At 35.3% G+C, this 26,205-nt stretch overlaps 2 protein-coding genes across 3 annotated transcripts in view; both read left to right on the top strand.

Moving 5' to 3' along the window:
* Nucleotides 1-11,368, top strand: part of obscna (obscurin, cytoskeletal calmodulin and titin-interacting RhoGEF a) — an 80,306-nt gene extending 68,938 nt beyond the window's left edge. Inside the window, exons 75-85 of one of the 2 annotated variants that reach the window (XM_073910182.1) lie at nucleotides 386-463; nucleotides 561-2,223; nucleotides 2,321-2,458; nucleotides 3,643-3,765; nucleotides 3,878-4,045; nucleotides 4,491-4,596; nucleotides 5,977-6,216; nucleotides 6,304-6,527; nucleotides 8,335-8,431; nucleotides 8,524-8,673; nucleotides 9,608-11,368. In XM_073910182.1, the coding sequence (XP_073766283.1) occupies nucleotides 386-463; nucleotides 561-2,223; nucleotides 2,321-2,458; nucleotides 3,643-3,765; nucleotides 3,878-4,045; nucleotides 4,491-4,596; nucleotides 5,977-6,216; nucleotides 6,304-6,527; nucleotides 8,335-8,431; nucleotides 8,524-8,673; nucleotides 9,608-9,785 (3,165 nt within the window). In that variant the 3' untranslated portion in view covers nucleotides 9,786-11,368. Of the gene's footprint in view, nucleotides 1-385; nucleotides 464-560; nucleotides 2,224-2,320; nucleotides 2,459-3,642; nucleotides 3,766-3,877; nucleotides 4,046-4,490; nucleotides 4,597-5,976; nucleotides 6,217-6,303; nucleotides 6,528-8,334; nucleotides 8,432-8,523; nucleotides 8,674-9,607 lie in introns of those variants that run through there. The other variant, XR_012384210.1, reaches the window with a different exon arrangement.
* Nucleotides 11,369-11,536: 168 nt separating this feature from the next.
* On the top strand, nucleotides 11,537-22,864 carry dmap1 (DNA methyltransferase 1 associated protein 1). The gene is given in 11 exon segments (NM_200255.1): nucleotides 11,537-11,634; nucleotides 12,070-12,177; nucleotides 13,426-13,517; nucleotides 14,112-14,310; nucleotides 15,061-15,219; nucleotides 15,315-15,482; nucleotides 17,949-18,134; nucleotides 18,348-18,419; nucleotides 18,974-19,046; nucleotides 20,358-20,644; nucleotides 22,428-22,864. Coding segments are annotated over 10 exon segments (1,395 nt in total). The 5' UTR covers nucleotides 11,537-11,634; nucleotides 12,070-12,078; the 3' UTR covers nucleotides 22,488-22,864.
* Nucleotides 22,865-26,205: the final 3,341 nt, after the last annotated feature.

The raw sequence follows: 26,205 nt of genomic DNA, 5'->3' as shown, positions 1-26,205 counted from the left end.
TGAAGGCATGGAGGTAGTGTTTTTTTTTCTATATCTATGTAGTTTACTTTATTTTTTCATATGTAGAGATATTTGTGTATTGCTGTACATCCTGTGTGTATTAAGTGTTTTAACATGCATAGGCGCATAACTAACACACTTTGCGATGGACTTTAGACCAGCTTTTACTTGGTCAACGGTGTGGTCTTTCGGTTTCTCAAAATAACAACAATGCACCTTAACACACCTCCTTTATAGACAAGCACACCCATGAGTCCACAAAGTGGCGCAAATGAATTTGTTATTTGAATAATTTGGTGCAAAACGTAAAAATTAGGGTTGCGCCGGAATTAAAATAGCAACAAATCATGCAAATCACGAATAAATAAAATGTAAATATTTTCAGGGTTACTATGAAGATGAAGAACCAGTGGAAATAAACACCAAGAATTTAAAATCTTTCATTTCAAGGAGAAAATGGCAGGTAAATTTTAAAACGATTTCCTCTGCAATTAACTGTCCAAAAAAAAAAAAAATCTTCTTTAATGTCTGTCTACGCTTTTTCCATGCTTGTTCTCTAGCGTTCTTTAACATGCCTCGGCTCAGTTCTGACTCTAAGACCAATCCCAGAGTTGTTGGAGGCTCCTCTGCGTGACGTTGCGATTACAGCTCCAAGAGACACCCAGCAGCCCAGCAGTACATCCTTAAGTAGCGGATCCTCTTCAGAGTACGATGAGGCAGATGCCTGGGACTTCTTCCAGCAGGTCAGCGAGGAGGAGGAAGATGATTTGGAGGAAGATGATGAACACACTCATGTGTCAAAGTCTCCCACTATTTTAAAACGGGATGAAGAAGAAGTGCTCATCGGTGAGGACGGAGTTCACAGCGGCCCATTGGTGATTCCTGTGACTGGATCGTCAATGGAGCCCATCGGTTTGGAGCAGCGAGACGACAGCCCTTCTGTTCTTCTCTCTGAGGGGGATGAAGGATTGACTGGTGGGCCTCCTATACCGCGTCGTATCCTCATCAAGAGTACTTTTTACTGCAGCTCCGAGCAGCTTTCACCTATGTCTGCTCGTCACATGACGCTTCGGGATAAAATCCAAGCTAAAAAGCAAGAGCGTGGCCGTAAACCTCTCCGTGCTAGCCTCTCTGGCAGGTTAAATGAACCCCTCATTGAGTATGTAGAAGATTCCCCAGACCTAGAAGCGAATCGTAACCAGAGAAGAGCATCGATGCATGCGTCTATCCTCAAGTCCAGCTCATTTGATAGTGGAGTGAGTGCTGGTCATCCAAGCATATGCACCCAGAGAAGAAGCAGGTCATTAGATGTTTACACTCAACGCTCACCAGTTTCAACGGTGCAAGGAGAGGATGAGCATGATCCTGAAATTAACAAGAAAACAGACGAAGAAGAGGAGAAAACTGAAGAAGTCCAGGTTAGAAGGAAACTCTGCCGTCGCTCTGCGTTTTTGTCAAAGAAGGGACCTGTAAATGTGAGAAAGCAGAAAGACGAGGTCCAAGAATCTGATGAAGAACATCAGGAAGATTCAAAAAGTACATGTGAGGATGATCACCAATTGCAGAATTTGGAAACTGAAGCAGCCCAATCAGATGATGAGGAGAGCGTGGATGGCTCTCACATTTCATTAGCATGCTCTCTTGACCATGGCTCAGACGCAGGATCATATGAAGCACTTCCCCACAGATCCCACCATGATGCCTTCGTGATTGCTGGATCTTCTGGCAAAACATCTGCATGCTCTTTACTTCAGGACTCTGAGGATGAGGACATGGAGAGAGTCTTGAGATCTCTTCGCCAAGACCTCCCACAAGCCCCACCAAGACGCCGCACCAACAGTTCAAGCTCTGGACTAAATGAGGTTCGCCGTAAGAGCAGTGTCCCACTGAGAAGAAGCTCCTCTGCTGTTCCTGTTCAGGCTGCAATAGCAGATCGGGAAAGCAAAGAGGTGCTTCAAAGACATGCTTCAGCCCCGGCTCTACAAGACAAACCTCCAAGTGGGAAATCTTCCAAGCCTGGATTCATGAAGATCTTCCGCAAGCATTCCTGGGCTAGCCATTCTTCTCCTCAACTAGAGGCACCGGAAAAGAAACATGCAGATGGAGCTCAACCCAAGACCCCTCTTCTAACGCTGAGGAAAAAGATGCGAGCTTCAGCCTCTAGTATTACGAAACTGTTCACCCGACAGTCCAGCAAGGAGGACGTGGAGAAGAAGAAAGTTGGTAGGCTACTTTTGATTCTATATACATTTGAAATTAGCAGATATTGGCTGCTTTACTGTTCAGTTAAAGCAATATTTAGTAAAACTCTTTCTTAAAGGTCCAATTGTGAAGAATGCCTCCCATATCATGCAAGAGCAGATGACCTTTTCAGTTCCAGCTCCCACCTCATCTGAAAGCCCTCAGAAGAAGAGCAAACTGTTCTCACTGAAAGTGCCAATATTTAAAAAAAGCAAAGGTACATTTTTTTGACAGATTTGTTCATCTAAAAATTATCTCTGGATTAAATAATTTGTTATCATTAATTTCAGTGTATGCTATATTGATAGAAGCATTGCTTAATATAATCAGTCCCATTAAGGCAAGTCATTTCACTCTGCAGCCTTCTTTAAAACAGCTTTCGGGTAGTATACTCGGGCATTCTGTTTGAATAGGGAAACATCAAATTCTCCAAAATTGCTTGTCAAGCTCAGGATTACATTTCATATTAGGAATCACCAATTAAATAAACAACAACTTTGTCTTTAGTTTAATTTCTAAATGTTCACACAAACTCTGCAAAAACTCACCTCTGGTCCAAGCCCCTCCCTCGGAGAATCATTAGTCTAGAGCAATCGATGATTGGCTCCTGTACTAGAAAGCGGACTTTATTCACCATATAGCGATCGATGATTGGCTCCTGCACTAGTAGGCGGGGCTTTATTTACCATATTGACCGTTACACTTTTCTCCATTCAGAAAGATACGAGTGACATGTCTTGTGTATTTTAGAGTCTTTGATATAATATATGTAAGTTTTTGTTGAATGGTTCTTTGCCTCCACATTGTGCATATAAAATCCTTCAACACACATCAAAACTTTGATTACCCTGTGCTTATTTGCCAAGGTATGGACATTTTAAAACTAGTTTTGCTTTTTGCAGCACTATATTTTACAGAATTGTCATCTGTTATGACATGTTAGATCTCCTGGTCCTGCTTTGAGTCAGTCACAGGCAGACAGAGAGAAAGCATGCATGTGAGAGAGATCAGATGTGTGCATGTACGTGACATGGGCATATACAGTATAATAGCTCATATAACATGTGCTAGCCACATCTTTACAAATATGTTTGAGCATATTAGTGAGTTAGCTGATCAGCATCCGCAACTGTCATCGAGTTAGTATGGTCACTAATGTTTGAGTGAAGCATTTATTTTGAGCTGTGATCAAAACAAACTGGAATTACAAATGCATTTCGATTTTATTTGACAACTTTCAGCCAATCAGAATTAAGAATTTCAGCAGATAAATTACTATTTAAGATAAATGACTATTCAAAGGCTTGTGTTAGGGTTGATACTTTTTTTTGGTTTTAAATGAAGAGCTTACTAGCTATTTGTAAGAGATTTTTAAAAGTATTTTGTTGTATGTTCTACAAGAATGTCCAGTCAAACCATCCAGGCCAGATGTAATTCAGCTTGCAGGAGGAGGAGCTCTTGTCTTCTGGAAACCTGTGCCATCCAAAGAGCTTGTCACATATTGTATTCAGTATAGTGTAAATGGTAAGAATACATACTAAAGCAATACACTCAGTTCCATCTATTTATATTATTTTTCCAGTGTGTTTTTGCTTTCTGTTGTACTTAATAAATAATGTATTTTCCTTTATGTTAGGTGGCGAGTGGAGAGTGTTGTCAGAAAATGTCACAGATAGCTGTTTCACTGCTAAAACCCTACCAAGAGGACCAGGATATATGTTCAGAGTTTCCTATCACACTAAGACAGGGCTGGCACCTTTCAGTGATCCATCACCACCTGCCTTCATGGCAATACCTTATGAAGGTATGCTAATTAAAATAAAAATAACACTGAAGTTAAATAGTTTATTTACACCCTATAACAGATCTCTGTAACTGCTCTGTTTCTGTCTTGTACTGTTTTTTCCATCAAAAATATGACTTTCTAATAATAGGTTCATATTAGACTGCTTATTTAAAAGGCAAAGTGTTCGTAAAAATTAAAAATTGCTGATAAATTACTCACCCTAAGGCCATCTATGATATGTTTACCTAGATATAAGTATTTTCCTTTGTACAAAGAATATTTTTGTTAAAACTGAGGTCTTTGATCATTCATAAAATCCCAGTGAACGTCTGCCAGCAGTTTGAGAGTAAAAAAAATACAGGTAAACCATAATTAATACTTCTGACTCCTGATTATTATAAGGCCTAAACTCATAATCAGTTTATGCATATGACCAGTTTTACTTATTTTATTTCTTTTCCAGACTCTCACAGTCCTCTTATTGAGATGGAGTCCATTGGGTCAAAGATCACTGTACCTGGAGGTCTTGGCACCGAAAAGTCTTATAAATTCCTTTCTGAAATCAACAGGTACATGGACTGCACATTTATTTAAGCTTTCACAATTCTGAATCTCCCTGTTAACAGTTTTGTAAACTCAATTTCATGGCTAGATTACAGTTTCAAAACAATTTTTTTAACACCAAAATAATTAATTGGGGTTTGTTAGCAAAAACATGTTCTTAAAGCGATAGTTCACTCAAGAATTAACCATTTGTGTATTTTTTTTTCATTTTAATATCCAAAAACCTCTGCAACAGTTTTATATATTTTGCTGACTTAGTACTTAGATTATCTCAGATGTTTCGAAGAATGTTCAAATCCAGAGAAATAAGCTATATAAATTAGTGACACGGACCGTATTTTTTGCAGTCTCATGTCTCCATGCTAATGAAGTCTTACACCCTCAATTTCCAGTTCGGTTTGATAGAAAACAGGGAAACACTAAAGACATTTCAATATGTTGTGCATTTTATTAAAAATGTATGGACCCTATAATGTATTTAGGGTGATAAAACAGCATTGCTTCCTCTTAACGTAATAATGCCAGGAAGCAGAAGTGGCTTATTGTTGCATAATAAAATCTCTGCTGCTTTTCTGCTGTTGCATTCATCTCTTATCAGCAATTGCTTCAGCACTCTTGTTTCGCTTTGACAGCTTTCGTCTTTACTCTGCTTATGATAATAAGTTTTGAATGCTTAGCTCAACCATGAACAATTTCAGACCACAACTCCCATGATTCCACACTCAGTCATGGCTTTATCAAATACGCCTTTTGTTTATTTTGAATATGCACTCTCTAGTGGAGACAAAATAAACACTTCACCTTTAACTGTCACGTTATGGTGATCAAAAGGTTGTAGAATCCAAGTGCAGATCTTTTAATGTGAAATAGTGCAGCAACAGTGACAAAACCCAAAAATCAAAGTAACAAAGTAAACAAACAAACAAACAAACTAGAAACTCAAACAGACTAAACTAGAACTAAACTTAAGCAACAAGAACAGGATATAAACTGGAATCAGGAAACACATACCGACAGGAACGACAACGACCAACTGACAAACAGAGGATAAATAACAAAATATATAGTCCAGGTAAACAACGGAGAACGGAGACAGCTGTGGTTGTAAATCAGTGTAGATGACAGACCGGGTGTGGGCGCGAAAGAATGTATGGAAATGTAGTTCTAAAGCCACTGTAGTTAGCTGGGGGTTGCTGACGAACTACAGTGGCATCTGGTGGACAACACAGTCATGACATTAACTGCTCAGAAAATAATTCATTACCATTATTGTCGATATTTTCTTATATCATTTTAATTACAATCATTATAATCCCTTAATTTAGGTGATAAGTTATAATGAGATAGTGTGGGCTAACAAGTGTATGTGGTTTTTTTTTTTTCAGAGGCCGTTTCAGTGTGGTGATGCAGTGCGAGGACAGCCGCAGCTCTCAGATGCTGGCAGCTAAAATGACTCCCTACAAACCAGAGCAGAGGCAGCTGGTTTTGAGGGAATATCAAGTGCTCCGTCGACTCAGCCACCCTCGAATCGTCCAGCTGCATTCGGCCATCCTCACCTCCACCTGCCTGCTGCTTATAGAGGAGCTGTGCTCAGGGCGAGAGCTGCTTTATAACCTCGCAGAAAGGTAGAGAATGCATTTTCATAGATGCTGCTTGAAATCATGGTTTGTAACAGTGTGTGTTGTAAAAAAAGTTGTTTTGCTGGTTTGTAGGAATCTTTATTCAGAAGCACACGTGACTGACCTGCTGGAGCAGATTCTGAGCGCTGTGGATTACCTGCACAGTCGACGCATTGTACACCTGGACCTGAAGTCAGATAACATGCTTGTGACGGGCAAAAATTTAGTGAAGATTGTGGATTTAGGCTCCGCTCAGCCGTTTAATCCAGGACAGGCGCTGAACATTGAACATATCAGGGAAATGACAGATAATAAAGGTAAATCAAAGATACTGTAGTATGATCTAAAAACTATTGCTTTTGATTTTACTAATATTTATTATTCTTTATTGGAAATTTGGGAAAAGATTGAAAAAATTATAATCCATGTGCTCATCAAACCCTAATTTAATTAATCATAATTACAGTGACTGAATTCAGTATTTACTCAATAAAAAAAAAAAAACAGTTTTTAGTTTTAATATACACTGGCCACTTTATTAGGTACATTTTACTAGTACCGGGTTGGATTTCCTTTTGCCTTCAGAACTGCCTTGAACCATCGTGGCATAGATTCAACAAGGTACTGGAAATATTCCTCAGAGATTTTGCTCCATATTGACATGATAGCATCACGCAGTTGCTACAGATTTGTCCGCTGCACATCCATTATGCAAATCTCCCATTCCACCACATCCCAAAGGTGCTCTATTGGATTGAGATCTGCTGACTGTGGAGGTCATTTGAGTACAGTAAACTCATTGTCATGTTCAAGAAATCAGTCTGAGATGATTCACGCTTTATGACTCGTTGTCCTGCTGGAAGTAGCCATCACAAGATGGGTACACTGTGGTCTTAAAGAGATGGACATGGCCAGCAGCAATACTCAGGTAGGCTGTGGCGTTGACACAATGCTCAATTGGTACTAATGGGTCCAAAAAGTTCCAAGACAATATCCCTCACTCCATTACACGAGCACCACCAGCCTGAACCATTGATACAAGCCAGGATGGATCCACGCTTTCATGTTGTTGATGCCAAATTCTGACCTCACCATTCAAATGTAACAGCAGAAATTGAGACTCATCAGGCCAGGCAAGGTTTTTCTAATCTTCTGTTGTCCAATTTTGGTGAGCCTGTGCGAATTGCACCCTCAATTTCCTGTTCTTAGCTGACAGGAGTAGCATCGGTGTGGTCTTCTGCTGCTGTTGCCCATCCGCCTCAAGGTTCAACATGTTGTGCGTTCTTGGTTGTAACGAGTGGTTATTTGAGTTACTGTTGCCTTTCTATAAGCTGGAACCAGTCTGTCAATTCTTCTCTGACGTCTGGCATCAACAAGACATTTGCGCCCACAGATAAGTTGCTCATTGGATTTTTTCTCTTTTTCGGACCATTCTGTGTAAGCCCTAGAGATGGTTGTGTGTAAAAAAAAATCCCAGTAGATCAGCAGTTTCTGAAATATTCAGACCAGCCTGGCACCATCAACCATGCCACAATCCAAGTCACTTCAATCACCTTTCTTTCCCATTCTGATGCTCGGTTTTAACTACAGCAGATTGTCTTGACCATGTCTACATGTCTAAATGCATTGAGTTGCTGCCATTTGATTGGCTAATTTGAAATTTGTATTAACGAGCAGTTGGACAGACGTACCTAATAAAGTGACCAATAGGTGTATTTTGGTGTGTAATTTATTCTTTTGATGGAAGATATTAATTTTTATCAGCCATTTTACTAGTCCTCTGTGTCACATGATCTTTTATAAATCACTCTAATGTGCATATTGTATGCTTAAGAATAATAAAGCAATAATAATTAAAATAAAAAAGTAATAATAATGGACTAAAACCAGATTCCAGTAAAATAACAGTAACAGTTTTGGAATTACATATTTGTAGTTTTATGAAAAAAAAAACTCTCTCTACTTTTAATATAATGCATTAATGCTGAATAAAACTGATCATTTCTGTACAAATTATTCAACATCTTAAAATAAATAAACCAATATGATATAAAAAACAAAACAATATAATTTACCAACAAATAATAACTTTTAATTACTTAAATGATAACTTTTTTATGTTAGGTTATATTGTCCTTCCTAAAGCTCCTGAAATCTTAGAAGGACAAGGAGTTGGCCCTGAAACCGATATCTGGGCTATTGGTGTTTTGGCTTTTATAATGTAAGTATTTCATGCAGATACATTTTATAGGACACCTTTATTGTTCAGTCATTGTTCTTTCATTTCCTCTAATACGTATATTCTCCTGATAGGTTGAGTGCAGACAGTCCTTTCCATGCAGATTTAAATTGGGAGAGGGATCGAAACATCAAAAAAGGCAAGATCCAGTTTAGTCGCTGTTACCCAGGTCTCTCAGAAGGAGCCATCAACTTCATGAAGAACACCCTGAGCAACAAAGCCTGGTAAAATCCACAGACACTCAATGCTTATAAATACAGTCATGTCATGACATAAAGAACTCAGTCCATGGTAGATCTTAAGATGTGGAAGATAATACCTCAGATTAACAACATCACATGACATCTCACCGTGTGTCATTATTAATTTAACAAAAATAAAGCCAAGATAGAAAACCATGGCTGATAAATGATTCAGAGGACTGTAGATCTACTTTATCAGTAATGTCATTTTTTTTTTTTTACATTAGACTGACCTTGTCAGTCTCTAGTATCACTTAGAGGAGTTTTTTGGCACAGTTTTCGCTACAGCATTTCAGTAAGGATGAGCTCTGGACTTTTGACTGCAATATTGCAACAACTTAATATTTTGTTTCCATTTTCACTTGTTCTGTTGTAGATTTGCTGGTGTGCTTAGGATCGTTGTCTTGCATGACCCAATTTTGGCTCAGCTTTAGCTGTGAGATGGGCATCCAGACCAACAAACTACTAAAACGTCTTCTACTAGTGATCAGTTTACACTGGAACTACCAGAATTCTATAACTCATAAAATTACCATAGAGGTCATTCTCATATAAGACGTCACATTGTCACGTCATATTTAAATTCAAAGCTTCTATTAAGATAATACACATAATACAGCTTATAAATGTTTAATTAGGCTACTAGACCATCTGCGAATGTTCGTGTCTTACTTTCATTTTCATCTCCACAAGCAGGGGAGAAGGCTTTTTCATTGATTTATTTTGGTTATTGCTACTGATCATGTTGTTTTTCATTTGAGGTTTCATTTTCCAAATTGCAAGACCTGCCAAAAGATATTGAATGTTTTAAATTTCATAGGGTGCCTTAATTTTTCACAAGACTGTATATACAGTACAATTGCATACTGAACCAGTTCAAATGTGCAGTATTTGACGCGCCTCCATGTTTCATTAGGGCAAGACCAACAGCAGCAGAGTGCCTCCAGAACCCCTGGATTGAAGGAGAGCATCCGTCCTCCAAACACGCGGACTCTGTGGTGTGCTTTTCAGCAGACAAGCTGCAGGCCTATCTCAGGGAACGAGAGGCCAAGAGAGACCACGTCCGCACAAAAACTCAACTGCCCCTCTCATGATTCAAGAGTGGACAAAAGTCATATGTCAAACTGTGAAATGAGTGAGGTTTATTTTTGTGCTGCACTTCCATGCGGGAATATATGATGCTTAACATTTTTAGCAGTAATGATATTTGGTTGTATTTCTTTAGATGTTTGATTACAGTTTATTTCAAGGTTTGCTTGATAGTTAGTATTTATTCCTATTGAGTAGTGTTAATTTGCTACAAATACTTACTACAGTATATGCTTAGGCTTAGAATGCTGGTTAGGTTTATAGTTAGTGCAATTATAATTAATATAGTAAGTACATGGAATATGAAATATGTGGGACGTGTAACTAGGACACCTTAAAATAAAGTGTTACTGATTTTTTTTCAACAGGTGCAGTGAGACAGCCTGCATGACAGTGTTTTGATGACTGCTTTGTCATTGATACATTCATTTTATAAACATGATTTTAAAATAGTGTGAACAAATCTGTATCACGGCTTTATGAATGGCATAAAAACTGTTTTTACAAACTTTTAAAAATGTAATACACATTTTAAATGATTTAGGGTGCTTTTGATTCACACATTTAGCTGGAATTACTGAAGAATCCCAGTTTGTCTGTCCGTCTATCAATCTGTTAATCTATGAATGCAAGATGTTGGGTTTTAGCTGTTATATAATAATCTAATCTATATAATCTAATAATATAATAATCTGATAATCTATTGTTCATTTATTCGTTCATTTTCTTTTTGGCTTAGTCCCTTTATTATCTGGGGTCGCCACAGCGAAATGAACCGGCAACTTATCCAGCATATGTTTTAAGCAGAGGATGACTTTCCAGCGGGTGAAGCAGTGGTGCAGTAGGTAGTGCTGTTGCCTCACAGCAAGAAGGTCACTGGGTCGCTGGTTCGAGCCTCGGCTCAGTTGGCGTTTCTGTGTGGAGTTTGCATGTTCTTCCTGCGTTCGCGTGGGTTTCCTCCGGGTGCTCTGGTTTCCCCCAGAGTCCAAAGGCATGCGGTTCAGGTGAATTGGGTAGGCTAAATTGTCCGTAGTGTGTGAATGTGTGTGTGGATGTTTCCCAGAGATTGGTTGCAGCTGGAAGGGCATCCGCTGCATAAAAACTTGCTGGATAAGTTGGCGGTTTATTCCGCTGTGGTGACCCCGGATTAATGAAGGGACTAAGCCGACAAGAAAATGAATGAATGAATGCCCTTAATGCAATTTCATAATCTATTGTTTACTTCTTGTTAATAAAATGATTTGCCTTTGTCATATCTGGGAAGACTTTCTTGTATTATTTGAGTGAGGTGTTTAAATGCACATTTTACTTCATGTGTGAGGATTTATTTCCAGTATATATTTGATAAGGCTGAGGATTGTTGCTTCTTTGCAGTCACTAGAAATAATTTAAATCGCTTTTCTTTAACAATTGTTTAAAATAAAAATTTTAACAAATATTTTTTGCCAGCATTATTTGCTACAATATAAATGTTTTATTTCACTGTAATGTTATTTTTGGCTTATTTTGCGTCAAATTATATTCTAACATACACGCACACTCAGTATGTATACTGCTTAAAAAAATAAAGGAAACACTTGGAGTTACATTGTGTTGTTTAAGTGTTTTTCTTTTTTTTTTTTTAAACAGTATATCGCCCTAAGACCACTGGGCTGGGAATATGAAAGACTATTTGATGTACTATCTACTTTTGTCCGATAGTTGGCGGAGGTGTACACAACTGTATCCTAAAGCACGGAGAAAACTACCATCGAAGAAAAGACCTCCATCCGCCGAAATAGCATTCAGCTAACGTTCTCCCGTAAATAAAAACTGACATATTTTAGATAAACAGACTACGTGTCTTTTCCTCAGGTAAGTTTTAATTTCACTTTTAATATACTTAGAGATTGTAAACGAAGTCTAGGAGTTATACATATTCTAAAAGTAGTTCCCGCCTGTCAGGTTATGTTAGCTTGGTAACGCAGCTCATTGGTTCCGATTTCAGGTTTATCAACTCTCATTTTATTAGTCTTCATTTACTTATCTATGTCATACCCGATCAAACAGATCCAGCAAACAGGTTTTCCCATGTAACCCCGGCTTGTTGTTTGTGTTTGGGGAAAAATTGTGAAATAAACTGCTGTTCAGCCCTAGTCTAACAAAGACGTTTGTTGTTTATTTGTTTTTCTCTATTTGCTTTTTTCTTCACTCTATATATATATATATATATATATATATATATATATATATATATATATATATATATATATATATATATATAATTATTTTTTTTTCTGATAATATTAGTGCCTGACCATGACGACCGGTGCTGATGTGAGGGATATTCTGGAGCTGGCAGGAGGAGACAATGATTCAGGACCCATCAGTAAGAAGGACATCATCAACTCAGACAAGGTAACCCGTCACAGATGAGGACCAATACCACCGAGATGCTGAAGATTACGTTTTGCAGTTGCTTCCACGATTGGGATAAATTGGTTTTATATTTGCACATTCAGTCTTTCTTCTTAAAAATCTATCTTTAGAAAAGTATTATTTGTAAAATTCTATATTCTATATCTGTATTGTAGGTCTTAAATTGTTTTAAACAGGTCTTAATCTTGATTTGTCCAAGTAAAGCTACTTAATTTGGGCTGACATCCTTCCAATGACCAACAATACGTCTCAATAAAACCTTATTTTTATATTTAAGTTTTTCATTGCAAAGATATACAATTCACAACAGCTGTTAGACATTTTTACAGCAAATACCTCAAATTATATTCCTTAATTAAGGGGAAAAAACTAAAAACATTTACATGATTCCTTGTGATAATATCAGGCCATTAAAAAAAATCTTAACCCCGTATAAGTCTAAAATGTCATTCATAATGGTCCTAAAAGGGTCTTTAAAAGTCTAAAGTAGCATGGTAAACAATATTAAGAATGTGTCACAAGTTGTCACTGAACGATGAATGCGCAGTGGCATAGCGGATGGGCACACAAAAAATGGTGTCAACCGATCATTTAAAAGAATAAATATATTGTTCAATTTGATTTAATGATCAATAAAAATACTATAATCCATTACATCCCCTTCATTTAAATTTTTTTTGTAAAGATAAAGGATAAAATATGCAATTACATAATAACAGATCTATATTCTTTTATATTGCTGTTTTACTTTTGTGTGTTATATGTCTGCTAAAACATTCTTTTAAAATGAGTTTTTTTATCATAAAAAATGTCATTTGCTCTCCCCTAAATAAAAAGGAAAATATTCACGAGTAATGTCTTATTGTTAACCGTATGACCAAAAATAAAACAGTAGACTATTTAAAACAGTTTTGGCTGTTGATGACAAAATCATGCAATCTTAAAAGCTTCACATTAATTAGTTTTACCACAACAAACCAGACTGACTTTCCAAATGTATTATTTTTTCAGCACTGGAATTATGCATCCAAAATGCAAAAATTTTAAAGTTTAAATGCTTATTGGATTGTTTCACAAGCTTCTCATGACTACATTATTTAGATGTAGATTATAGATTGCGCTATGCCACTGCAAATGTGTGAATATAAAGCCAACTGTACCTCAATGCTTTCATGTATTACAGCATTAAATGTTTTGATGAGACAATTCACATTGTGTTTCTTTTAGAAAAAAGCCAAGAAAGTGACAGAGACTTTAACCTTCAAGAGACCAGAGGGAATGCACAGGGAAGTTTACGCTTTGCTGTATTCAGACAAAAAGTAAGATGTATTGGTTTAACCTTTTCCACACCACTGCTTTATTACTTTTCTTTTTGGATATTTTGTAAACTCACTAAGACTCATTATTAACCTCTTTTTAATAATTAAAGCAGTTATATTGTTAATTTAATACACTTTTAAAATATGGATATTTAAAATTTGATTAAAAAATATTTTACACATTTTTGCCAGTTACGTTTATGCTGAATTACTCAATTTTTCATTTCACATTGTCCTTCAGACTTCTTAATGTAACTCTTTCCTGCTTAACAAATATCTTGTTGGCTTTTCTGTGTTCAAATGCTGTTTAACATTTTTGTAAAGACCCTGTTTTCAAGGTTCATTTAAGAACAGAAAATTCAAAAAAGCAGCATTAAAACTAAAAGGTTCTGTAAAATATTAAAAGCCTTCGTTCACTGTCATTTTTTTCTTGACCCTTTTTTTTTTTTTTGGAAGAATGCAAATGATAATAGGGTTAAGAAAAATCCGAACTACTGGTCCAGCTTGACCATCATCAAAATCTTTTTGTTTGAGCTCTTATTTTGCCATAGATGTTGATATTGTTACATTAAAAGATAATTTTCTCTCTTTCAGTCGGGATGCCCCTCCACTTTTGCCGAGCGACACTACACAAGGCTATCGGACAGTTAAAGCCAAACTGGGCTGTAAGAAAGTGCGGCCCTGGAAGTGGATGCCCTTTTCTAATCCAGCCAGAAAAGATGGAGCCATCTTCCATCACTGGAGACGCGCAGCAGAAGAGGGGAAGGACTATCCGTTTGCTCGTTTCAACAAGGTTAATGCCATAATGACATTTGTGAAAGCGAAGAGTTTATCATTGTATTTTCTGGAAATTAAGCTCCTGCCTATAAGATGGCCAGGCAAAAAAATCATTCAGATATTTTAAGAAAGTGATTTGTTTAGACTTATTATTGACTTATTATTAACATGTTTTTAGTTTCTCTTGGTCCACAACAAATCTTTTACTTACATTGGGAACAACGGCAACAAAAGGAATTAAATCCAAACCTAAAAGTATAGTTACGTTTAGATGAGTCGTTTATTACTTATGTGAACCTTATAGTTCACCTGAATTTTTTTTCTCACTGTTTATTTACCCTCAAGTGGTTTTAAACCTTTTTGTGCTTCTCTCTTCTGTTGAACTCAAAAGCAGATATTTTGAAGAATGTTAGAAACCAGTAACCATTGACTTCCACAGTAAAAAAAAAAAAAACAAATACCAGGAAAGTCAAAGGTTACCAGTTTTTAACATTTTTCAAATTATGTTCTTTTGGGTTAAATAAAAATAAATAAAATAAAATGAAAGAAACTTCTACAGGTTTGTAATCAGTGAGTAAATGATGGCAGAATCTATAGTTTTGGGTTTTAAATCAGCAGTGTGTGGGAAATGCACTATCAAAATACCATGTATTCACTTTCAGAATAGGTACAAATTTAGGCTCATTCCTCACAATTTTTCTTGTTTGATGTTCATTGCGTTAAACCAGAAGCTTTTTTTTAATGACAATTTCCTTGCTGATTCAAGACTGTGCAGGTGCCTGTGTACTCAGAACAGGAGTATCAGATGTATCTTCATGATGACGGATGGACAAAAGCTGAAACTGATCACCTGTTCGACTTGTGCAAACGCTTTGATCTGCGGTTTATCGTTATCCATGATCGATATGATCACCAACAGTACAGAGTAAATTCTTCTTTTTCTTTCTCCTTTCCTTCTTTTTTGTACTGAACATAAAATAGCAACTTGACAACATTTTGATTTCACTGTTTTAATTGTAGAAGCGTTCTGTGGAGGATCTTAAGGAACGTTATTACTGCATTTGTGGCAAACTAACAAAAGTTCGGGCAGGAACAGGAGCGGAGCCCAAGATCTACATATTTGATGCTGGTCATGAGAGAAGGAGAAAAGAGCAGCTTGAGAGACTTTTCAACCGCACTCCAGAACAGGTGACCAGACAAAAACACCCAACATGTATCACAATCTGCTAACAGATATTACAGTCATCATTATTTTGCTGCTTCTGCACAGGGTGTTTTGCACAGGGTCTTAAAAAGTCTTTAAATGTCTTAAAAAATAAAAAACAAAAATAAAAATTTGGTCTTAAAAAGTCTTAAATTCACTGACATGTTGTGTTGTATGTCTTAAATAATTTTAAAAAGGTCTTAATTTTTCTCTGTCCAAGCAAAACTACCCAATGAGGCCGACATCCATCCACTCACCAACAATCCATCGTTATAAAACCTTATTTTTTAATATTTAAGTTTTCTATTTAGGTTTTTTAATGGCAGAGATACAATTTGCAATAGCTGTTAGACATTTTACAGCAATTTCTCCCAATTAAATTCCCTAATTCCCAGGGAAAAGAAAACAATTGCACAGTTCCTCATGATAATAACAGAGCAATGTATCCCTTTACGTTATCTTCCATTCATACAAAAACTATTTACAGGACTAAGAGGGAGTAGACATAATATTTCTAAATAGACATAAAACATAACAGAAACGCTTTAGGTTGAATAGAAGTTATACTCAATCAATTTGGACCAAAAGCCAACAAATATATATTTTTGAGTATGTATGTAATTACATCCACAATAAAAATACATTTAACAATGTTAAACTTGTAATTTAAAAAAAAAAAAAATATTATTTTGAAAAAAGTGTATACAACTAGACTTTTCTTGTTTTGATGCATTAAAGTATGTCGCTAAGAAATAGAAATAATAATAATAATAATAATATTTTTGTGGCAATTATAAAAAGTCTAACATTTAATTCTTAATGGTCTTTAAAGGGTCTTAAAAAGTCTTAAATTTGACTTTATGTAACCTGCAGAAACCCTGTTTGTAAAAAAAAAAATTATGCAGAATGATTTTGAGAATAAAGGATCTTTTTTTAAAGTGGTCAAAACAATATATATTTTTTACGTTAAACAAAGCTAATGTAAATTTCATTTAATATATCTTATAAAAGACAAAATATTACTTTACAAATTGTATTGTACATAAATTATCTAAACGTTTGCATATCATTCAATAATAGTACTTAAATGAATATAAAAACACACATTTACATGAGGAAATAAATAGACTTGATGTGCTCAAAAAACTTTGAAAATACTTGCATTTTAATGTAATGTTTTAATGGTTGGAAAAGTATGTTAAAAGTGCTTGAAAATGCAGTTGTTTTGTTTTCATAATGCCCTTTACTAAATAGGTAAAAGTTATCAACTATTTATATAAAAGATTTTTTTTTCTTTTGCGTGATCTGCCTGTTATTTTTAAAATAAATCTAAAATCATTTGTTAAAAGTAAAATTATTTCAAATAAAAATGAATTTAAGATAAAAGATACATGAAGGACATATTTAAAATTTGAGTAAATTACATATAAAAGTGAGAAAATGACACGTCATCAAAAGTTGTCCTTAGAATACTATACTATAAAAAATAGCATCTGATATACTATGCAAGTATGTATATGTATGTAAATACAGCGGGGGAAAAAGCATTGAACACGTCACGTTTTTTTTTTTTTGGAACAATATTTCTAAGGGAGCTGTTGACAGAATTGAACCAGATTTTGGTAAAAACTCAAACAATACAAACATAAAAATTAAAACAAAAAAATCTGAAAAATGAGTTCTGTGTAATAACAATCAAATGACACAAGCAGAAAGCATGGTCCTACTGAAAAGTATTTAATACCTAAATAAAAGGCTTTTTTGGTCATGGCACCTTTTCATATGAATAAAGTAACATGCATTGCTCTTTACTTTGTATTTTCTATTGGATTCAAGTCAGGTGATTGGCTTGGCCATTCTACAGCGTGATTTTTCTTTCACTGAAATCATTTTAAAGAGATTCCTTGGTTGTGTTTTGGATCATTGTCTTGCTAAAATGGCCTTTGTAGTTTCATTATCATCATCCTGCTGATGTAGATGTTGGACTGAAGCAGCAAATGGTCATTTACAATGACGTAGGGCAGAGGGTTGCTAAATAACTATTGAGAGATTTCACCTGCTGTCTGGGCTTTCAGTGCCTTTTCACATCTCCCTTTCTTCATGTCTTCAATACTTTTTCCTCTGCCATTTGATTTTATTACACACAACTTCATTTGTAAACTAATTAGTTTTGGTTTTCTTTGAATATATGGATTTCTTTGGTTGTGGTTTCAAGTCAACAGCACCTTTAGAAATATGTTTTCTGAGAAAAATGGTGGTGTGTTCAATACTTATTTTCTCCGCTGTATGTCATTTGCCACACAAAGGGTTTAAAATTTACCTGGAAAGAGATTTAAAATGCTTATATTTGTAAAAAAAAAAAGAAAGTTTAAAAAAAAGTGTAAAATCTGCCTGCGCCTTTCAGTACATCTTTCTAATTTAGACTTTGCACTTCTTTTTCTTTGCTGTAGGTGGCAGAAGAGGAATACCTGGTCCAGGAGCTGAGGAAGATTGAGACACGTAAGAAGGAGCGTGAAAAGAAAGCCCAGGATCTTCAGAAGCTCATTACAGCCGCTGATACCACAACAGAGATGCGCAGAGCTGAACGCAAGGCCACCAAGAAGAAGCTGCCACAAAAACGAGAGACAGAAAAACCTGTAATTATCTGTAATGTTGCAATTCAAATGAAACCTGGCCGGAAGGGTAACATTGTTAATATAATTAGTTTTTTCAGTAGTGATCACCATAATTTTTAGCTTTAATCTTTTTATAGTAGTTTTAATTTGCATTTTCTTTGATAGTTTTCATTTACAGCTTACCAACTTTCTAGTAACTGCTCCTCTAATGCCATCTCGTCTGTCCCATGGCAGGCTGTTCCTGAAACCGCAGGCATCAAATTCCCAGACTTCAAATCCGCTGGTGTTTCGCTGAGGAGCCAGAGAGTAAGTTCAACTCGCACGCTTCAACAAAACTGACCCCTGATCCGTTACTTAATAAACGATCTACAAGGAATATTATGAAGCATCTCTCCTCGCTGCAGGAGCCTGTGGCGTTTAACTTCTCTCTCATTAGCCAGCAGTTGATTGATTCACACAGTCATAGGTAGAGTAATCTAGCCACAGGAAGGCATTCCTCTTAAAGAGTAATGAAGGGAGGTCGCTCTATATAAAACGCATTAAGGATGGTACTGGGGTAGTGTATGAGTCAGATGTGGCTGGTCATCTGTTAGTCAGACTTGGGTGCATAAACATGTTTTGATCTGCCCTCTCTGAAGTGCATTTCAGGGGTATTATGAATGAAGGATGACCCCATTTTTATTCCATTGCTACCACTTTTTTTACCCTACCATGTAGCCATCTGAGATTAAAGGTGTTAATGTTCCATCCAGAGTTCCAGCACCTCATGGATTCAGAAACAAGCACACAAGCGTGACTTAAGTTTACTCAAAGTTTATTGGTAGTTGTGGGTTTTCTAACTAAGTGATTTGTGTGTTTAGATGAAGCTGCCCAGTTCGGTTGGACAGAAGAAAATAAAAGCAATTGAGCAGATCCTGACAGAGCAGGGAGTCGGTGAGTGACGCTTTATTATTATTATTTTTTGGTTAAAAATTGTGAATGGGAAAAAGTAGGGTTGTCGCAATACCATTCATTCATAAATGGCACCCATAAAAGGCACAAATTCGGAACAGTTTTGCAACCTTAAAGGGATCCACAGACTATTAAAATAAAATGGTCTGTTGTTGCACAAACGTGAGCGTTTTGGTGACTTTTCCACATGCAACTTTATGTATTGTAGATAGACCATTAATGACGATACTTCTGTTTACAAACAACAGTGGCACCGCCAGTATTTTAGAGCCATAGTACTGCAAGCAACTCTATGTGAAAGGGATAGTTGGCTCAATAATGATAAATATCTCGTCTTTTACTCTCACTCAAATGCTGGTTGATCTTTAGAAAAATGCCTTTCACTTCCATAGTAGGAAAAATACCATGGAGCTCAGTAGGTACCATCAACCAGCATTCCTCAAAATATCTTCAGAAGAAAGAAACTTAATTAGGTTTTGAACAAGTGAACGGAGAGTAAATGATTGCAGCGAATTCATTTTTGGATGAATTATCACTTTAAAAATGTTAAGCCTGATTTGTAAGATTTTTGATTCAAAAGTTGATTCAAATTTCATTTGTGAATTTTGATTCCTAATCTTCCAAAAAAATTTGCGCTGTGCCTTAAGATTAGTCACGATAAATTGCATCTAAAATAAGTTTGTATTTACAAAAATATAATACACACACACATTCCCAGAGATGGGTTGCGGCTGGAATTGAGTCCGCTGCGTAAAAACTTGCTGGATAAGTTGGCGGTTCATTCCGCTGTGGCGACCCCGGATTAATAAAGGGACTAAGCCGACAAGGGAATGAATGAATGAATACACACACACACACACACACACACACACACACACACACACACACACACACACACACACAGTGCTCAGTATATATGAATACACTTAATTTTGTATTATTTTTTATCCATTTCTCATTGAGGATGGGTAATATGTGTTGGTGCATTTAAACACAAAAAAGATTAAATAAACAGATATATTTATTAAAATAATAGTTTAGTCACAGAACATCTTTAGAAATGGAAAGAAAATACATTTAAATTCATGCAAAATATTTCAAAAAAAAGGTGTGTGTGTGTGTATGGTGTGTGTGTGTTTGTATGTGTGTGTGTGTATGTGTATGCATGTATGTATGTATATATATATATATATATATATATATATATATATATATATATATATATATATATATATATATATATATATAAAATCTCATTAATTAATAATTAATTTTCTTTTTTTTTATGTGCAGACCTGAACCCCATGCCCACAGAGGAGATAGTGCAGATGTTTAATGAGCTGCGCAGTGATCTAGTCCTCGTGTACGAGCTGAAGCAGGCCTACGGTAACTGTGAGTACGAACAGCAGATGCTGCGGCACCGTTATGATGCACTGATAAAAGCAGGGGGCGCCGTCACACCACAAAGCGAAAGTGGTGGAGGCCTGGACAGTCAATCCTGGCCCTGTGCTGATGACATCAAAACCGAAGCCAAAGAGCAGATTATTGATGTTGTTGGAGCTCCACTTACTCCAAACTCGGTGAGCTTTCCCAGAGAACTTTTATGTTGGGGTGTTGCTATGATTTATTAATTTATTCAATAGGTAATTTATATTATTGACATACTTCAGTGGAAAACTTAATCTAGCATATATTTATACTGTTTTATCATTGTTAAACATTGAAAATGTTTAACAGAGTAATATTAGGTAGATTGTATAATGAATTCTTACCAGTATGATTTTAATAACTTGTAACACTATAAATGTCAAAAATTATGGTGGCCAGGTCATTAGTTAATACACAGATTTGCATACATATTATGGAACATGTATTCTTTTTTTAATATGAAAATAAAAAATATAATTTTTAAAAAATCAGGTCCCTTGATAAGTGTCAGTTTCACTGGAATTATGATTTATAGTCATGCACTTAAAAAAAGTTTTTTAGTTTTATTACATAAACAGCTAATGACTTTTTATCCAAGTAAGAAATAAAAAATGCTGTCATTTAAAGCATTTATATTTGCTGAAATTAAATGTTTATTTGTGTATGAAATATTGATAAATATTTCAGATTATATTTCAGCTTTTTTATGGTGCCAAAATTTTTAAGAAAATCCCACTGTTATTCACATTTATTTATATTTTCTGAAATTAAATATTTATTTCAATATAAAATATTAATGTTTATATTTAATATTTCAGATTTTAAGTGTATAAACTTTTTCTATGATACCAAAATATTTAAGAAAATCTCCACATTCAATAATATTTGCTGAAATCAAATGTGTATTTGCCTATGAAATATTGATGTTTATATTTAATATTTCAAAATTAAAATGTATTAACTTTTTTAAATGGTAAAATTTTTTAAGACAATCCCTCTGTTAACCACATTTATTAAAATTTTCAGAATTAATTTTCATATGAAATATTGATATTTATATTTCAGATTTAATAAGGTTTTTATGGTACCAAAATCTTTAACGACAATTATATTTCTTTAAATGTAAATTTCATATGAAATATTGATGATTATATTTAATATTTTAGATTGTCTTAACTTTTTATGATATCAAAATATTTAAGACAGTTCCACTGTAACCACATTTCTTTATATATTTTTGTACATTAAAATTTATTTGCATATAAAATATTAATGTTTTTATTCAGAATTTCAGATTTAAAATGTATTCAAACTTTTTATGGTACCATTTTCTTTAAGAATATCCCACTGTTAACCACGTTTATTTATTTTTTCTAAAATTAAATGTTTATTTTGATATGAAATATTGATGTTTATATTTAATATTTCAACTTTAAAATGTATTTACTTTGTATGGTAACAAATTTTTGGGGGGAAATTTCACTGTAACCACATTTATTTATATATTTTTAAAATTAAATGTTTATTTACATATGAAATATTAATGTTCATATTTAATATTTTAGATTTAAATTGCATACATGTTTTTATTGTATCAACATTTTCTAGAATATTCCACTGTTATCCACATTTATTTATATTTTCTGAAATTATTGTTTATTTTGATATAAAATATTAATGTTTTTATTTATTATTTCAGCTTTAAAATGTTATTTACTTTTTTATGCTACCAAAATATTTAAGACATTTCTACTGTTACCACATTTATTTCTATTTTCTCAAATTAAGTGTTTATTTTTATATAAAATATTGTTGCTTATATTTAATATTTCAGATTTATATTTAATATTTCAGGTACCAGAATCTCTAAGAAAATCCCTCTGTTATCCACATAAATATTTAAATGTGTTTTTCTTCATGTTTCTTTTTGCGTAGCGTAAACGCAGAGAATCAGCCTCCAGTTCCTCATCTATCAAGAAGGTGAAGAAACCGTGACACAAATGACTTTGTAAACTCAATTGGACATTTTTGGTAGAGGAAAGAGAGATGTCTGGCTCTCAGCTGTGATTGCCTGTTTTGGTCGGGGTCAGAGGCTGAGGTTGTGGTTGTAGGTCATCTGTTATCTGCTCTTTTGATGACCGCTCTCTCTCTCTCTGCTAATGTATTCAGCACAATGACCACCATCCCTCAATCCCACCTGCTTCCCTCCTCTCTCCGTCCTCCACACCAAACCTGTACCATGACACAGACCACCCTTGACAACCTATTCCATTATACCACCTCCTGTGTCCAACCGGCAGCCCAAACCCAGATGAACTGTAAATTGGCAGAGAGAGCTAATCGGCACATGACAAGAACAGAAGTAGAAAGGAAAAAAAGAAAGTCTGCTTGTCTGTCTGAAATAAGTGTATGCTGTACAGATGGTATGAGTCTGGATCCTGTTGGAGAATTTATTCATTGAGTGTTTGCCTTTTTGCTAGCATCTTGAAACAGCAAGCTCTTGAAAAATGGATCTTTTTTTGGCGGTGCCCAATTCTAACCAGCATCTTCACGTCTGCCGAATTTCAGCTCCAAGACTGAATGTCATCATAGATATTGAGCTCATATGAAATGTTTTTGTTTAATAAATATTTTTTTTCCTCCAAAGTGTTCTTTTAATTTGTGATTGAGCAAACGTACAATAAATAATACAATTTAAATATAACTTGATGTTAACGCCCGCCAAATGCAGGTAGATTTCAGCTGTGGTGGGTTAGACAGATCCCCCCCCCCAAGCCTCTTTGCCACTTTGGCTGGTTGAAAATATTTTTTTAAATGCCAGAGCTGCCTCGTCTCTAAAGATTAGAATGTTAGTTTAAGATTGTCAATATGCGCGCAAATGTGATCTTAGTACCAAGAAGCAGCATGATTGATAACTGTTCACACGAGCAAAAGAAAGCAGGTGAATACCGAATGAGAGTATGATCAGGTGCACGGTGTGAGTAAGGAACAGCTGATTTGATGCCCGCGAGCGCTTAAAAGCTCCCATTTCCTTACGCAAAACAACTGTGCTTGGAAAACGCAAGTGGTACAATCGTTTGAAATGGATTGGAAAAAAGCGGTGCTCGTGCACCCACAGTCCTGCTGCTTTCAAGAGATCTCCAGATTTTTTGTTTGCTGCAGCAGTTGTTGCCGCTTTCGCTTTTACTTTTTTTTGAACAGATTATCACGGGCCTAAATGTTAACCACGTGCACGTGATCATCCTTTCACTATCGCACATAGAATGTTTTTCACCTGCTTTCTTTTGCTTGTAGTTATTTTTGTTAATATGGTTTAATTATCATCCTTTACAATATCATTGTTTAATAGGAGATTAACTTACTATTGATCTATATTTATCTGATGATCTGGGACCTTTAGTCTGGACAAACTACTGTGTACAGTTTTAGATAAATGAGAATATTTTGCCCAAATGTCAGTTGTTTTTGTAAGAACATTTTAGTTGAATAAAAAGTGTATGTTCACAGCTTAGCTTATTTGACACATTTTTTTTTTTTGTGGCAAGAAAATAAAAAAGCTAAATCCTCAGTGTTGAGCCCTAAAAAGTTGTGAAAAAAAAGTTATGTGGACATAGCACATAATTTAAATCAAGTAATTTTACCATATCAACATCGAATTATCCAAATATATTTTCCCAATAGCAAAATTGTGGCTTGTGTAAATGGCGAGTGGCTAGGAACATCGGAAAACTACTACCCAGTGGCTGGTAATCAAAAAAGTTAATGTCAAGCCCAGAATATATTGTACTAGAGCTCTATTGTAAATGTCTACAACTATTATTAAAGATAGTTCACCCAAAATTTAAAATTGACTGTTTACTCAGTCAAGTGGATTCAAACGTTTAGGAGTTTCCTCTGTTGAACACAAAAGCAGATATTTTGAAGAAAGCTGAAAACCATCAACTTCCAGAATCAAAAAGAAGTCAATGATTTTCTACAATTGTAAACTCAAAATGTTTGTTCAAACTTCTTATTTAAAATGAGCTGAAACAACACAATTCTTGAGTATTTTTGGGGGTTGGGGCAACTTAATTGTTGTATGTTCAATCCGCTTAAATGAGTAAAAACTTTATAAGTTAACTTAATTCCTTCATGTTGTCCCAACACAAATCTACTGTGTGGAACCCAGCTGTTTTAAAGTGTACGAAAAAAACTATTTATGGAAGTCAGTGGTTACAGGTTTCCAGAATTCTTCAAATTACTTTCTTTTATATAACTCAACGGGTTGAAACAAGGGTGAGTAAATGATTTTTCATTTTTGTGTGAACTATCCCTTTAAGTGAAATGTGGTTGATGATTAGGTTTAGATTAGGAGATGTGGTTTAAAACGGGTGTAAAAGCTAAGGTTAAAATGTTCATCATTTGAAAGTGTTAAGTACACATAACCTACCCAAATGCACTGATTTGTTTCTTTGCGTTCCTCTGTTTCCCTCTTTCTGGATCTGTGAGGCGCTCGGCGCGTTTTAAATTAGCTGTCAAGCACGCGCATCAATAACGCGAAAAAGGCGCGAGCTCTGCGCCTCGTCATCGCAACTTCATGAATTCTCCGCGATAAAGACATCTCCAGTAAATTCATTACAGCATTGAACATGACAGGAAACATTTATAATTTGCATGCCAACTCTGCATAACCAGTGATAAATTTATGCTTGACGCCGGTAAAGAGCTTTAGTAAGGCTCTCAACTGAGGTAACAAAACCAAACGTTAACTGAGTTTCTTCTATTGAAAAGCTCTCTGTAGGTTCATGATTAAAAGCGAATGTAAGGTAGTTGGCTATTATATTATATTATATTATATTATATTAAGGAATTAGTATCGTTGAGTTTTGGTGTTCCCATGGACCATTTCACCAAGAACAGAAGACATTTTAAGGTTTACCGCTTAAAATGATCGAGCTGTTTGTCTGCTGGATTCTGATTGGCTATAAGGATTTTCCCTCATTTATCTGTAAAATAATGTCTGAAAGTGGCTCCAGTTAGCTAATCTATACCTAATTCTGTTCATTACACTTTATTATGCACTTTGTTATCTCTCTTTGAGTTTTTAAGTAGGCCTAATTAACGTAATTCAAGCAATATTTTACAAACACAACAGCTGTAATAGTTTATTAAGAAGCCAGATTATCAAACTTTGCATAGGCTGTTATAAAGATAACCAAATACCACACTGCAACAACAGGAATCAGCTTTTTAACACCTCCTCCCTCAGCATTGTTTTAAATACAAGGTAAGTGGTAGTGTTCACTGGAAAGGAATTAATCCTCTTTATTTGGTCTGACTGTAGATAATATAGCATCTTCCATTGAACCCGAGGAAAGCCAGCAGCTGTGATCTGTTGAGAGGTGAGAAAGTGAAAAACAGTGGTAAAATTGATTCTTGGTGTCTATATTTCATGTTGGAAATTGGCTCGTAAATCCCGCCGTATGATCTATGGTGGCCATCCTTGGTGGAAAAAAAAAATCAGTAAGTGTGTAATTTCTCCCTTGACAGAACACAGCCGAAAGACTATCCTTCTTTCCCCCTCTCTCCCTTCCTCTATGTTTCTTTTCATGACTTTGTGATGGCTCCATCTCATTACAGCAAATCCATTAATCAAACCTGTTACAAAGCAAATTCACAAATTTTGCATGGCCATTTGTGTCACCAGATGAAGGACGTATAAGCAGTTGCATGT

The sequence above is a fragment of the Danio rerio genome, chromosome 8 (assembly GCF_049306965.1).
Source record: "Danio rerio strain Tuebingen ecotype United States chromosome 8, GRCz12tu, whole genome shotgun sequence".
In the NCBI taxonomy this organism is placed as follows: Eukaryota; Metazoa; Chordata; class Actinopteri; order Cypriniformes; family Danionidae; genus Danio; species Danio rerio.
Note: the sequence above shows the minus strand (reverse complement) of the source record. Positions and strands in the feature narration are given on the sequence as shown.